At 51.8% G+C, this 13657-nt stretch overlaps 2 protein-coding genes across 4 annotated transcripts in view; one reads left to right on the top strand and one right to left on the bottom strand.

Moving 5' to 3' along the window:
* GNA12 (G protein subunit alpha 12) overlaps positions 1-9101 on the top strand; it is a 140417-nt gene extending 131316 nt beyond the window's left edge. For all 3 annotated transcript variants that reach the window (XM_016957029.4, XM_001137357.7, XM_054687359.2), the window contains exons 3-4: positions 4155-4205; positions 5908-9101. In XM_016957029.4, the coding sequence (XP_016812518.1) occupies positions 4155-4205; positions 5908-6477 (621 nt within the window). In that variant the 3' untranslated portion in view covers positions 6478-9101. The remainder of the gene's footprint in view (positions 1-4154; positions 4206-5907) is intronic.
* A 1497-nt stretch (positions 9102-10598) lies between these two features.
* AMZ1 (archaelysin family metallopeptidase 1) overlaps positions 10599-13657 on the bottom strand; it is a 47538-nt gene continuing 44479 nt past the window's right edge. Inside the window, exon 7 of the mRNA XM_063815192.1 lies at positions 10599-13199. Within this exon, the coding sequence (XP_063671262.1) occupies positions 12975-13199 (225 nt within the window). The 3' untranslated portion in view covers positions 10599-12974. The remainder of the gene's footprint in view (positions 13200-13657) is intronic.

Below are 13657 nucleotides of genomic sequence, written 5' to 3'. Positions count from 1 at the left end.
TTTCGGTCACAGTGTGAATGACCCCGTTTTAGGATTTTAGAGTTAACCTCACTAAGTGCAGAAACTGTAAGACAGGGCTGGGCGCGGTGGCTCACGCCTGTAATCCCAGCACTCTGGGAGGCTGAGGTGGGTGGATTACCTGAGGTCAGGAGTTCAAGACCAGCCTGGTCAACCTGGTGAAACCCCGTCTCTACTAAAAATACAAAAGTTAGCCGGGTGTGGTAATGCACGCCTGTAGTCCCAACTACTCGGTAGGCTAAGGCAGGAGAATTGCTTGAACCCAGGAGGCAGAGGTTGCAGTGAGCCAAGATCACACCACTGCACTCCAGCCGGGGCGACAGGGCAAGACTCCATCTCAAAAAAAAAAAAAAAAACTGTGAGATAGCTCCTGAATGGGCAGATAGGGTTTAAAACTAAAAGGCCCTCTGGCCAGGAGCTGGAAGTTGGTGTTTGTTTTCTTTGTAACCACTCTCTGGTCCTTGATCTCTCCCTACTTAGACGCTTACATCTGAGACCAGTCCACGGTTACCTTTTCCTCTCACTCCCCAGTGGGACCCACACATGGGCTGTCTTTCATGCACACCCTGTCAGTCTGTGACATTGACAGGCAGGAACTGAACCAAGCATGTGGGTAGAAAGGCTCCAATTAGGAGCAGAGGACAAGAGGGAACCAGAGTCAGCCCCTCATGTACTGATCTCGAGGGTCTGGTCCTATGCAGGGTTGAAAGATTTGAGGCTCTTTTCTCGTGGTCCTAAATAAGCTGAAGGAAGTGCGTGAGGCCAGCAGGGGTCTGTGAAGGGGCAGCTTGCTGTGTGCAGAGACAGAGGTGACGGGCGAGGCTGCTGCAGGGCCTGCCTGACGGTGCTGACGGAGCTCTGAGCGGCAGCGAGCCGAGCGTGTGTCTGTCTCCCACCGGAGGTGTGGGTGACAGGTGCTTCCAGAAACTGCTGAAGGCTGCAGGCCTCTGCAGAAAGGCGGTCTCCTCATGGGCGTGTGTCGGCCTAGGTCCTGCCCAGTGTCACGACATCACATCTGCCCGGCTGTGCCCAGCACAGGTGCACAGGCCCCATATCAACCTGCTGCTGCTGCTTGAAACAGACAACCCCTCTTTCACTGCCACCAGCCCCTGCTCAGGTTCATCCCTTCTGCTGCTCGTGAGAGGACAGACACATTCGTGGGACAGTTGAGGCAGGGGACAGGCCCCTGTCAGGTGTGTGCTCAGTGGCCGCTGGCCCCAGCCTAATGAAATTCATTTCGTTTAATCCGGAAGTCCAAGTTTGTGTTAATCTTGAGCGGTGTAGGTTTTTCACACCAAGGAGAGTCCCGAGAGCCCACTTTGGATCCACTCGTGTTTCTAGATCGCGTGACCGCAGCAGCCATTGAGAGGACTCTGGGCTCGTCTTGGCAGGCACAGTGCCTCTTTATAAACCCACCAAGCGGTTAATTTCCTGTGGACATCTCAGTTTCTGCCACATGCGTTTTCTCTGAAGAAATGACTGAATTCTCCTAGTGTTGAAAATGCATGGGATTGTAAACCTGGCCCTTTTAATGAGCTGCTGCTGTGAGACTTGAGGAGTCCGTCGCAAACGATCGTCCCGTGGGCTGCGTGCCCAATCAGCAGGTGCATTGTCCAGTCTCTGGTGGTGAACCGCAGTGCACCAAACCTCAGGGAAAGCAAGAGTGCGGATGTGAGTGACAGCGTTCTGGATCGCACAGGGTTGCTCTGTGTCCCCTTCTTCCCTCCTCTCCAGCCCCCATTAGAGAGCTTGTGGCACAGTCCCTGGCACCTTACAGTTCAGTGGCAGCTTTCCCACGGACCCCCTGGGCTGTTTCTCGAGATGAGGCCACCCTGACATGAAACTAGATTTGACTCCTCTCCTCCGCCAATCATGCAAGATGACCGAGAGTCACAGATAAGTTTTCCTGCATTCCAAGTAGTGATACAAATGCTGTGATGAGTTAAATGAGCCATCCTCATTCAGTCATCGTGGAGGAAGCAGCAGTGAAGATGTTTTCACATAAGTGTTTGCTGTGTTGTAAAGTGCAGTTGGGGGACTGATTTCAGACTCGAGGGGTGTTTAGATTCACACCGAGGGAAACGTCCCTCCTGTTTCCTGCTTCCCATCCAGCTTGTCCTGATTGTGTCCTCTGTGGTGCTTTTCCCCTTGCGTCCGTACTGTCTGGGTGGAGCACATGTGTCCAGGGCTTTGTGTCCTGTGGTGATAAGAGCACTGGCTGGGGCATCTGTGCCACTGTGACTCTCCATGCCTGACCCAGCTAGAACCCTGCAGGAGAACTGCCTCTGCTTCCTTCGTGCCTGGTGCCACCACCTGCCTAGAAACGGGCAAGGGTGGCTTGGGCTGTGAGCTGCTGCTACTCTCAGCTCCCTGGGGGAGTCCGTGGCCACAGGAGAGGGAGGGACAGTATGCTGATGCTTCTTGGGCTTGCGTGGCACCTCCCGAGGCCCAGGTGAGGGCAGGAGAGCAGGAGGAGGCAGAAGAGAAAGGCGCTGAGGAAGGAACTTGTCGTAAATCAGGGGAGTGAGTGCACCCAACAGCTTCTCCCAGCTGCTTCCTGTCAGGGTGTGGAAGGAGGCATGATGTGCAGAGGACCAGGGGGACTTGGCACAGCCACGGGAAGGCGGCTGCCCCACCGGCCTCACGCTGGCTTCCCACATCACGGGGGCTTGGCGAGGAAGGGAGAGAGCAGGCACGAGAGGTCAGTCGTGCCGGGCCCTTGGGGTACCTTCACCCTGGCACTCCCGATGCCTTCCCTACTGCAGAGCTGGGCCTCTGCCTGGGGCTTTGGAGAGCCAGTGGTCACGAGGTGCACGTGCTCGCCCCCTCCTGCCACTGAGGAGGAGGATGTGTGCTCGCTCAACACAGGCAGTGCTGGGATGGGGAGACGTGTGTTTCTGTCCCCTCAAACAAAACACTCACTTTGAAAACATCCGGAGGCCTTCGTTCTAAAGTAGGAAGGTGGGCTCCTCCCTGAAGGAGCTTCCTCTCTGCTTTCTCCCCTCAGTCTGTCTGGGACAGAGGAGGAAGAGATAGACTGAGCAGGTGCTGGCCGCCTTTCTCCATCCCTTACAACGTCACGAGCTTCAGCGCCATCACGTAGTCCATTCTCATGGCCTTCTCTCCTTAAAATTCTCCTGCGTCAGCTTGCCACATGTGTATGACCTTGCCCCTGTACATTTCCATGAGAACAGAGAAAGTGACTGCTCTTCCCACAAGCCCTGATGTCAGGGCAGCCTGGAAGCCTTGACCCCGCCTGCTGGTGTCTGTCTTTAGAGCAGGGTTCAAAGTGGAATCTTATAGAAAGTGGTATAATTGGTTTTTAATACGCTACCTTTGAAGGGACTCATTGCGTGCCTGTTCATGTGCGGGCTGCTCTGTGGTCGGTGGTTGCGCTCTCCCGGCTCCTCCCGTGCCCCGTGTGTGCCTCGCATTTGGCGGCTCAGCGCTTCCTGAAACGGGGTCCTGGGTGATTCCGCGGGGCCCTTCCCACTATGGAACACGTCTCAGATTGTATCAATGATTGGTCCAGGCAGGAGAAGACTGGCCATCATTCCACCACAACAATCCAAATGGAAGATTCCCCTGTGTTTGCTACTATAAATCAGGTCATAAAAATGTGGGAAGGAATAATGGACTCTTTCTAGAAACTGGAAGATGTTTTGCTAGATGCTCCTTTTCGTCAGGATCTTCTGTCTTTAAGGACAACGTCTTGGGTCCCTTAGGCCGTCTTTGACAGAAGCAAGACTGTACCCAGGAGCCAAAATCTAAAATCCTATTCTAGCCTGTCCTTTGCTGGCCGCATGGCCAGGAGTGGGCCAGCATTCATGTCTGGAAAGAGAGTCCCCCATCAGAGGGGCCTGCATCCCACCACACACCAAAACCCAGCAGCGAAAATTGAAAAACAGCCAGAATTTGAACCTTGGGGTTGGAGCTAAAGAACCTGCATTAAACATTTTCTTTAATGGTAGTTTTTTTATTTTAGAAAACACACGGACACTCTCTGCCTTTTTCCATTGCTTTCCCATTCACATGGAGGCGAAATGCCACTGCTCTTACCCTGTTCAGTTCTTGTATTTGCCACATCAGGATTCCTCAATCCAGACTGAGCTGTGAATATTCTTCCTTCCTGCCAGGGGGAATCGGTGAAGTACTTCCTGGACAACTTGGACCGGATCGGCCAGCTGGTGAGTAAGCACACCCGCCCGAAGAAGCTGGGCTCCAGGGTTAGAAAACATGTGTCCAGAGACCAAAGCAGTCCACGTTGTGAGGACTTTGGCTGGACTGACAGGCCGAGCTTGTTCTGTCACATTACCACGAATAGTACTGTAATGGCACGCTCTCATTTGGATCTGGGCTCCGTCTCAGTGGGGAGGGGAGGAAACTGCCTTTGCCCAGATCACCATAAAGGAGACAGACAGAGGAGTTCATGAGTGAAAGGAGAACTTCCTTTATCTCATGGAAAATTCAAACATACTCAAAAACAAATAGTCTAATGAAACCCCAGGCATGGCAGTTATCACTGATTACCAGTCTTGTTTCAGCAGCCCTCCCCCGGCCTCCGGGAGCAAATGCAGAGAATATTTTAGAGTGTACCTCAAAAAGATAAGACGAAAAATGACAACCGCAATACCGTATGGCTCCTGAAAAATTAGCAGTAATTCCGTAATGTCAACCTAGTCAGTTTAGAGATTTTCCCTGCTGTCTCATTAATGTTTTCATGTTGATTTTGCTTTGTTTTAGCAGAGTTTGAATCAACAACCTAATAAGGTCATGCATTGCCATTGGTCAGGATCACTTAAGTGTTAATCTGTATGTCTCTCCTTTTTTTCTTTCAACTTGTTTATTGGAGTAACTAGATTATTTATCCTGTAGGGTTTCTTACCATGTGGACTTTGCTCTTCCACCCCTGCAGTGTTATTGAAGATGTTTCTCTGTCCCCTGCACACCCTGTGGGTGGTAGTCAGACCTCTAGATCGAGGCGTGATCATGTCCGTGTTTGGTGTTTTGGCGAGAAGCTGCCTGAGTGGTGTGTGCACTCATCACAGGAGGTGTTTTGTTGGTTTTTTGTTTTGTTTTGTTTTTCAATTTTTTGAGACAGGGTCTCACTCTGTCACCCAGGCTGGAGTACAGTGGCACGATCGTAACTCATTGTAGCCTCAACCTCCTAGGTTCAAGTGATCCTCCTGTCTCGGCCTCCCAAGTAGTTGGGACTATAGCATGCGGCACCACGCCCAGCTAATGTTTTTACTTCTTGTAAATATGAGGTTTTACTATGTTGCCCAGGCTGTTCTTGAACTTCTGGGCTCAAGGTATTCCTCCCACTTCCCAAAGCACCGGGATTATAGGTGTGAGCCACCATGCCTGGCCTGGAGGATTATTAATAGTGCAAAGTCAAAGTGAGTGAAGAGTATGCTTGCCTGTGTGTCGCTAAAGACTTAAAGAATTGTCTAAGAATAACATTAAATGTATTGCAGATTGAATTTACATCACATACAAAACCTAAATTAATTCACAGTAAGGTTTTGGAAGCTATAAGCTTTAGGAGTTAGAAAAATAAAAAGGTATCTCTGGTATGGAAACAAAAAAGATGGTAAATTTCCTCTGGAGAAGAAAATGGATGTGGTTTTGCACTGGGCCTGCCCACGAGTGTTCTGAGCATTCGTCCTCAGACTGGTGAGCCTCCGTTCGTTTTGAAATGAAGTATTTGATTCTTTCTGTTTCACGGCCAGTTGATAATTTTATAAACGAAATTTGCTTTTGGTTTCTGGTTCAACCTGTTGCAAAAGTCAGTCTCTTTCCTTCTTACCTTTTTGCCATCTTTTTGTTTCTATTTTCTCTGTTCTTTCTTCCTCCCCCTAAATTTCTGCCTCATCCTGTATTTTACAGAATTACTTTCCTAGTAAGCAAGATATCCTGCTGGCTAGGAAAGCCACCAAGGGAATTGTGGAGCATGACTTCGTTATTAAGAAGATCCCCTTTAAGATGGTGGATGTGGGCGGCCAGCGGTCCCAGCGCCAGAAGTGGTTCCAGTGCTTCGACGGGATCACGTCCATCCTGTTCATGGTCTCCTCCAGCGAGTACGACCAGGTCCTCATGGAGGACAGGCGCACCAACCGGCTGGTGGAGTCCATGAACATCTTCGAGACCATCGTCAACAACAAGCTCTTCTTCAACGTCTCCATCATTCTCTTCCTCAACAAGATGGACCTCCTGGTGGAGAAGGTGAAGACCGTGAGCATCAAGAAGCACTTCCCGGACTTCAGGGGCGACCCGCACAGGCTGGAGGACGTCCAGCGCTACCTGGTCCAGTGCTTCGACAGGAAGAGACGGAACCGCAGCAAGCCACTCTTCCACCACTTCACCACCGCCATCGACACCGAGAACGTCCGCTTCGTGTTCCATGCTGTGAAGGACACCATCCTGCAGGAGAACCTGAAGGACATCATGCTGCAGTGAGCAAGGAAGCCCCGGGGTTTGTCGTCGTTGAGCAGCCTCCACGGCTGTGGGTCAGACTCTTGGGTGTGTGTTGTCTGTGTGGTCCTTGAGTGGGTTTCTCGGATCCGTGCCCTGGAATACCTGGCTCAGGAATGCTGTCAGACCAGCCAGCCAGCGAGCTCTAGGCAAAAGGACATGGAAACTGTCACGTTAGCTACTGAATCCTGGGGGCGAGTGAAACTACTGAAAATCCGAGTGATGATGTTGTGAATACGGAACACCTAATCACACAGCTTGCTTTGCTTTTACAGAAACGTTCCTCTTTTTCTGACGCAGTTTAATTGAGGACCGTGTTGTGTGTGTATGTGTGTACACACACGCTCTGTCTTTAATGGCAGAAACACAAAAACCAGCTGGCCTTGCAGACGGCTTTTCTAACTCAACAGTCTTCCCTGAGACAGACTAACCTGAAAGCTTTGCCTAACGGTAGCTTGTAGAGATCCAGTGCACGCCGATGCTGCTAAACTCAGAGTGCCTGAGCCCGGCCCCGCAGCCCCAGCCGCAGTGTCTGAAGGCCACCTCCCAAAGGGAGCACGTTGCCTTTTCAAACTCCCGTGCCGATTTCCTAAGAGCCCCTAGTCCAAGCCTCTCAGATGAAGCTGAGGAGCCGTGCCTAGGATCCCTTCCCAGCTCTGAGGACGGGCTGCGGAGCTCTGCAGGTGTGGATTCACCTTACGCCTCTATAGCAGGCTCAGCCCTTCCCACCCTGCCCGATGCCCAGCAGCACAACACGGAGTGAGACAGGATGCCCACGGTGACTGCCACTCCGTCCGTGCACACACAGCGGTGCTCTTCTCCCCTTAGCCACCCACTGCCCAACCCAACGGCAAAGACACAGAAACCAGGTCCCCTTGCAGATGGCTCTCCCATCTTCCTGCAAGTCATCTGCTCACACACAGCTGGCAGCACATAGTGTTTCCTTCTTTCAGAAACATTCCTCTTCTGGGGCTTCAGAAAGCTGGCAAGGCCACTAGCAGAGCTTTTGTTAATGCCCCAGCTGCTTGGCGAGCTAACAGCTGACCTTTCGGGAAGCCCACAGACGCTGGAGGAATCTTGAGTTTCTCCAAACTGCCGCTCCACCAGTGCCTTTGGACAGCCGTGCCTGTTCGCCGCTCTCCCTAAGTCTGATTCTCATCGAGGCCCCTCGCTTCTATGACTGTGCTTGCAGAAGAGTAAACACTCTCGGATGCCGCTGTCCTGGGGGAGCCCGCGGGAGCCTGTGAATGTTGATACGAGCTGGCCAGGCCTGGGCCCAGCTCACTTGTCCAGCTACCTGCCAGGTGGCTTTCACTGTGTTTAAAATACATTGCATTCCAAGCTGGTCCCCTCTGTGTATCACTCTACTGAGAAATCCTGCCTAGTGTGTTTTGGGATGTGTCCTAGCATTTACAAGAAAATGAAAAGCGTCCTCTTAATTGGCACCCGAATGTTGCTGTGGCTCAGTCCCACATCCCAGGGCCCTCGTCCCGAGGCCGTGCTGCCCCTGACCCTGAGCCCCTCTGCAGCTCACCCTTGGCTTGTTTTCCGCAAACCCGGTAAACGCAAGCCCTTGGGGCAGATGCAGAAGCAGAAGAGGGAGGGGGAAACCTGCCTCTGGGTCACCCTGTTAGCACAGCGTTCTCATCAGGAGGCCGCATGGAACTCTCTCTTGCAGTGATCGAGGCTGTGCGTCAGTGTTTGCTGGGCTTGTGGCTCCTTTTTTGGCTGGATAAAGAAGTCGCTGTTTTTGTACTGCTTCTGTGGCTCTTCACAGACCTCACGGATGTGACCGGAGATGAGTGCCGATGACCACGTTTTAAAGGAGAAAGAGAACTCTTGGTGGGGCCCTCGGGATGGTCTCAGGTCACATTTGCAGTCTGCAACAGTGACGCGCAGCCCGGTCCGGAGCGTGGTGAGCTTTGTTTGCCTTCTGGGTCGGCTTTCGCTGTGTCTCCTGTGTGTGTTAGAATCCAGAGCCCAGAGGAAGTGCAAGCGGGTCCTCCGCCAACGGGGAGAGCCTCTTCGCGGCGCTGTTGGCGACAGCAGCGCTGTGATTGGCGTAGCAGGGGAGTTGTTTGAAACACCTTCCTGAGTAGTCCGGCCTTGTCAATGAGTGCTTGTTTTCCTTTAAACAGTCTGACATATTTACTCGTCCCTTTCAAACCAGAAGCATGAGAGGAAGGAGATGTTGTGGGGTCCGTTTAACTCGATAGAAAGCGCAGTGGGATGGCCCCCGGTGCGGGCTCTTGACCCACTCAGCGCTGACCCCACCGCCCTGGCCGAGGCACTTGGCCTTGCTGAGCTGGACTTCCTCCTCCTCCTCATGACCAGGGTGAATTAGAACGTTTTTAAAGACACCCCCTTCCAAATTCTGTAACACATTGTAATTGGAGAAGAAGGAAACTCTGCAAGGCTAAACTGTCATTCACAACTTTGCTACACATAGACTCTAGTCAGTTTTGTCTCCAGAACCTTAGGCTTTTGTATTTTTTAATTTTAATTTCACTGTTAATCCTTATTGTCTTTTTTATTAAGATGTTGGAAAAGCAGGAGGTAGTTGTGCCTCAATTATTGCAAAAATGTAACAATAAAGTTCCTCAAAATAAGATCTGTTCCTCACAGCTATACTGTGTACACATAAGACGCATATAGGGTTTTACTGAAATCTATTTTTAACTCTTCTGTTTGTAGAGAAATTGTTTCAAGGATTTTGAGTCATAGGTCTGTAATTTATAGGGATCTCTAGAATTCTTATTGTAATTTTCCTACTTCTTTGATAAAAGAAAAATGTCAGATTATTAACTCCAAGATTGAAAAAAAAAAAACTCTTGAAAGAAGATTATTAGTTGTAACTAACCTGGGGGTTCTGGGCACAGACATCTAACCTGGTATTGTAAGGCAGAGGCTCCCATTGGAATGGTAGTGGTCCAGGTCAGTTGTTCCTGGCGTAAGCTTTGCACAGTGTATTAACATTGGGAGGGTCTGGCTTGAAAATTTGGCTACCCTCAGCCTCCGAATGTTTATTAAAATAAATTTAGTCTTTCTTTGCTTAATATAAAATATTGCCAGTATTCAAAACCAATACTAAATTGATTTTTCACTCCCCAGGATTCAGAGCAGATCACTCTAATACTAATTTTTTTTTTTTTTTTTTTTTTTTTCTTTTTTTGAGACGGAGTCTCCCTCCACCTCCTGGGTTCAAGCGATTCTTCAGCCTCAGCCTCTCGAGTAGCTGGGTCTACAGGCGCCCGCCACCACACCCAGCTAATTTTTTGTATTTTTAGTAGAGACAGGGTTTCACCATGTTGGCCAGGGCGGTCTGTATCTCCTGACCTCGTAATTGGCCCACCTCAGCCTCCCACAGTGCTGGAATTACAGGCATGAGCCACCACACCCAGCTCTAATCCTAATTTTATTTGAAGGTGGTTTATTATTAATTCATCACAGTTTTTATTTCCACATACCAAACAAAGCCTGGCATGTAGGAGAACCATTGTAAATAATACAGGTGTGGCTCACACCTATAATCCCAGCACTTTGGGAGGCCAAGGTAGGAGAATTGCTTGAGTGCAGGAGTTTGAGACCAACCCAGGCCACAAGAGAGCCCATCTTTACGGATAAAATCAGCTGGGCATGGTGGTGCGTGCTTGTAGTGCCAGCTACTTGGGAGGCTGAGGCAGAAGGATCGTTTGAGCCCAGGAGCTTGAGGCTACAGTGAGCTGTGATCGCACTCTGCACTCCACCCTGGGCAAGAGCAAAGACCCCATCTTAAAAATAAATGAAGATGGCCGGGCGCAGTGGCTCATGCCTGTAATCCCAGCACTTTGAGAGGCCGAGGCTAGTGGATCACGAGGTCAAGAGATCGAGACCATCCTGGCCAACATGGTGAAACCCCAACTCTGCTAAAAATACAAAAATTAGCTGGGTGTGGTGGTGGGCGCCTGTAATCCTAGCTACTCGGAAAGCAGAGGCAGGAGAATCGCTTGAACCCGGGAGGCGGAGGTTGCAGTGAGCCGAGATCATGCCACTGCACTCCAGCCTGGGTGACAGTGTGGGACTCTGTCTCCAAAAAAAATAAATAAATAAAGTTGTGTTCCAGAGGCTTTTATTCAAAACACTCTTTATTTTTAAAGCATGGCATGGCAGCATATACACCTAAACACATGCATGTGAGCATGAGAGGCCTCGCTCTCCAAGATCAGAAGCTGGGAGGGGAAGGACCTTGACGTGCTCTGGAGACCAGCGGTGCCCATGGGGATGGCAGGTGGAGGTTCTGTCCTCGCAACCCCTGGGGTTAGTTCCAGCCAGAAAGCGAAGAGACCACTCACAGGAAGCACGGGCACCGTCCGGTCCTCGGCGTGGTGTGACCAGAGCTCTCATGCTCAGGCCTCCACCGTAACTTGCTCTTCGGCATCAAGGGGCATCTCTCTTCTTGCCCAAACAAGCAGCTTTCTGGAAAGAGGAGTGAGGATGCCACTTAGCACCATTAGCCCATGTGTGGCTGGTGGGGGCTTGAACTGACCACAAGTGGGAAAGGCAGAGAGTGCGCCAGAAAAACACCTGCCCTGAGCACACAGTGTGCTCCGACTGTAGGCTGAGCTCTGGGAGCCTGGATGTCCTCACATCTCCATGCTGGATGACGTAGTGGCTCTCTGCCCTGGAGACACAGTCGAATCACCTGAGGAGCTCTCACCCAGGCAGTGTGCTGAGCCGCCAGGCCTGAGACACCAACTCATACATACAGGTTTCTCCATGTCCCAGGCGGTTCTGATGTCAGCCAGGGTTGACAGTCACTGAAGAGGCAAGATGGGAGGTCCAGGTTTGGGGACATCCAGGTTTGGGGACATCCATGTTTAGTGTGGTGAGGATTGTATTTCACCGTGTAACGCGCCACCAGGTCTTCTTACTGGCCAGCAACATGCCTCGAGAAGTGTGGGGATGGTGGGTTTTCTTTGGTGATTTAAGGGCAGAGATGAAATCCTTGCTAATAAATCTTTCATCATGCGCGTGCAGCCTTTCCAAATCTCTTGGTGCCATTTCTCTGTAAGGTGCATCACATGTGCTTAGCAGCCTCTTTCTGAAATGATTGCTTGAAATTCAGGAGGCTTTGCTTTGAAGAGGACAGGCCACTTCAAGACTTGCTTAATTTGCACAGCAGCCCCGGGGAGAGATGGTCCTGAAATATGGGATCCTGGTGTTTCCTTGAAGCCTTGGCGTTCAGGGGAGCTGGTCCAGGCCTGAGAGTCGGTGGGGGGACTGCAGCGGGTGGGCTGGACGCCTGTATACAGAGGCACCAGGGGAGGGTCTGGCACTGCGTGCCCTGGAAGGGGATGGTTCACTGACATCAACCTTTCAATCTCGTGATCGTTTCATGAGGCGTTGTGTTGGACCTGGAAGAGAAAAGCGTTAGGTTTCCCAAGAAAGGAGCTGAAGCCGCCTTTTGAGCAGGCCTCAACGGCGGCTGACAGGCGACCAGGAAGAGGCAGAGTCTGCGGTTTTTGGGGGTAACTGAGCTCTGGGAGTGGAGCCCACAGGGTGTGGACGTGCTGCTCCTGCCTCCAGGTCCCAGGTTCATGGCCTGTCTCGCACGCTCTCTGGAGGAAAGTCTTCAGGTCACCGAGACCTGCCCTTACGGCTTCTCATTCACTTGCTGCTCCACCTCTCCCTCCAGAACCCTCTGGAACTTGGAGGCAGGTTATTTGTGGTGTTCAGGGCGCCATATTGCAATAGACGCATTGGATTTCTGGGCTGCAGTATTGGCATCTCCTCGGGTGGAAGCTCACTTCAGACACAGGTCACTGCTCCCTGGAAGCATCCTTCGCCCTTCCCCTCGCGCAGCTGTGTCCGTCTGGTGCCGCGGGCCCAGGGCAGCCCCTTCTAGGAGATGCTGGCGTGGCGTGGTTCTGCCGACCGCAGGCCATGGCCATGGCTCCAGCCCCTGAACCCGGAGGACCTGAGGGCCCAGAACAGCCATGCTTTGGGGCTTACCTAATCCACATGCCACTGAACTAGTCCCTGGCAGATAAGCTTTTCTCAGTGTTTGAATTTCCCATTCACAGGGTGCGCTCGCAGAACCCAGCAGGAGGGAACAGGAGGTCCCTAGAAGTGAGGGAGTTCCAGATACCCCGTCCTGGTGGATGCTGCTACAAGTCCGTGTCTGTGTGCGGTGAGGGGTAGGAAGTGGGTAGAACTCAGAAATAGACGACAGTGCTTCTGCGCAGAAAAGCAGACCACCCGCTGGGGTACTGGCTTCTCTGTCCTGGCGGATCCGGGTGTGGCGGGGACGAGAATCGCTCCCACGCTTAACCCTGACGTTTGGAAATCCTACCCGGACAGTGTCATTGTGAGACTCTCACGCGCCCGGCAGCCTCGGCACGTGGCTGACGGTGATTTGCTGGGAGTCGTGTTGGAAATGCGGCTCAGTGGCGGACTTCACAGTAGTAAAAACTTAGCTCCACCCAAAACTTAGGTGCTTTTTCTTAAGCAGGTTCCGGGAGGTCATTTTCTCCCTTTGGTTTTCTTTCGGATGTGTGTTGTAACATGAACCAAAGCAGGACACAGGTGCAGTTACCGTGGGGTCCCACGTCAGCCTGAATTTCCTGCCGGGCCGACAGACAGCCTGGCCCTCGTGGGTGGGGTGGGAGGGTGCGGAGAGGCACAGAGGGCCGTGGTCGGTGGAAGGGCTTCCCGTCTCTCGCCTGGTCCTGTTGGTGAAAATGAAGGGCTCTTGTTCCAGGCCTGTTACCTTGGCACCCTTTAATTAACAGTGAACTCACTTCATTCTGTGATTTTAAAAGCTGATGCATTTCACCCACGTGAACGTAACCCCACGTATTTGTCGTTGAAGTAGAGCTTTCCTGGAGGACCACATCGGTTTACCAACAGGTCGCAGGTCTGGCCTTGCCCGGCGCTGGTGAGCCCCAGCTGGCTTAGGCCGTGTAGCTCGTCTGTTAAAGTCTGACCAGAAGTGGCCGGGCGCGGTGGCTCATGCCCGTAATCCCAGCACCTTGGGAGGCTGAGGCGGGTGGATCACGAGGTCAGGAGTTCAAGACCAGCCTGGCCAAGATGGTGAGACCCCCCCCCCCATCTCTACTAAAAATACAAAAAATTAGCCAGGTGTGGTGGCGGGCGCCTGTAATCTCAGCTACTCGGGAGGCTGAGG

This window comes from Pan troglodytes, chromosome 6 (genome assembly GCF_028858775.2).
Source record: "Pan troglodytes isolate AG18354 chromosome 6, NHGRI_mPanTro3-v2.0_pri, whole genome shotgun sequence".
Taxonomy (NCBI): Eukaryota; Metazoa; Chordata; class Mammalia; order Primates; family Hominidae; genus Pan; species Pan troglodytes.
This window is presented reverse-complemented; position numbering and strand designations above follow the sequence as displayed.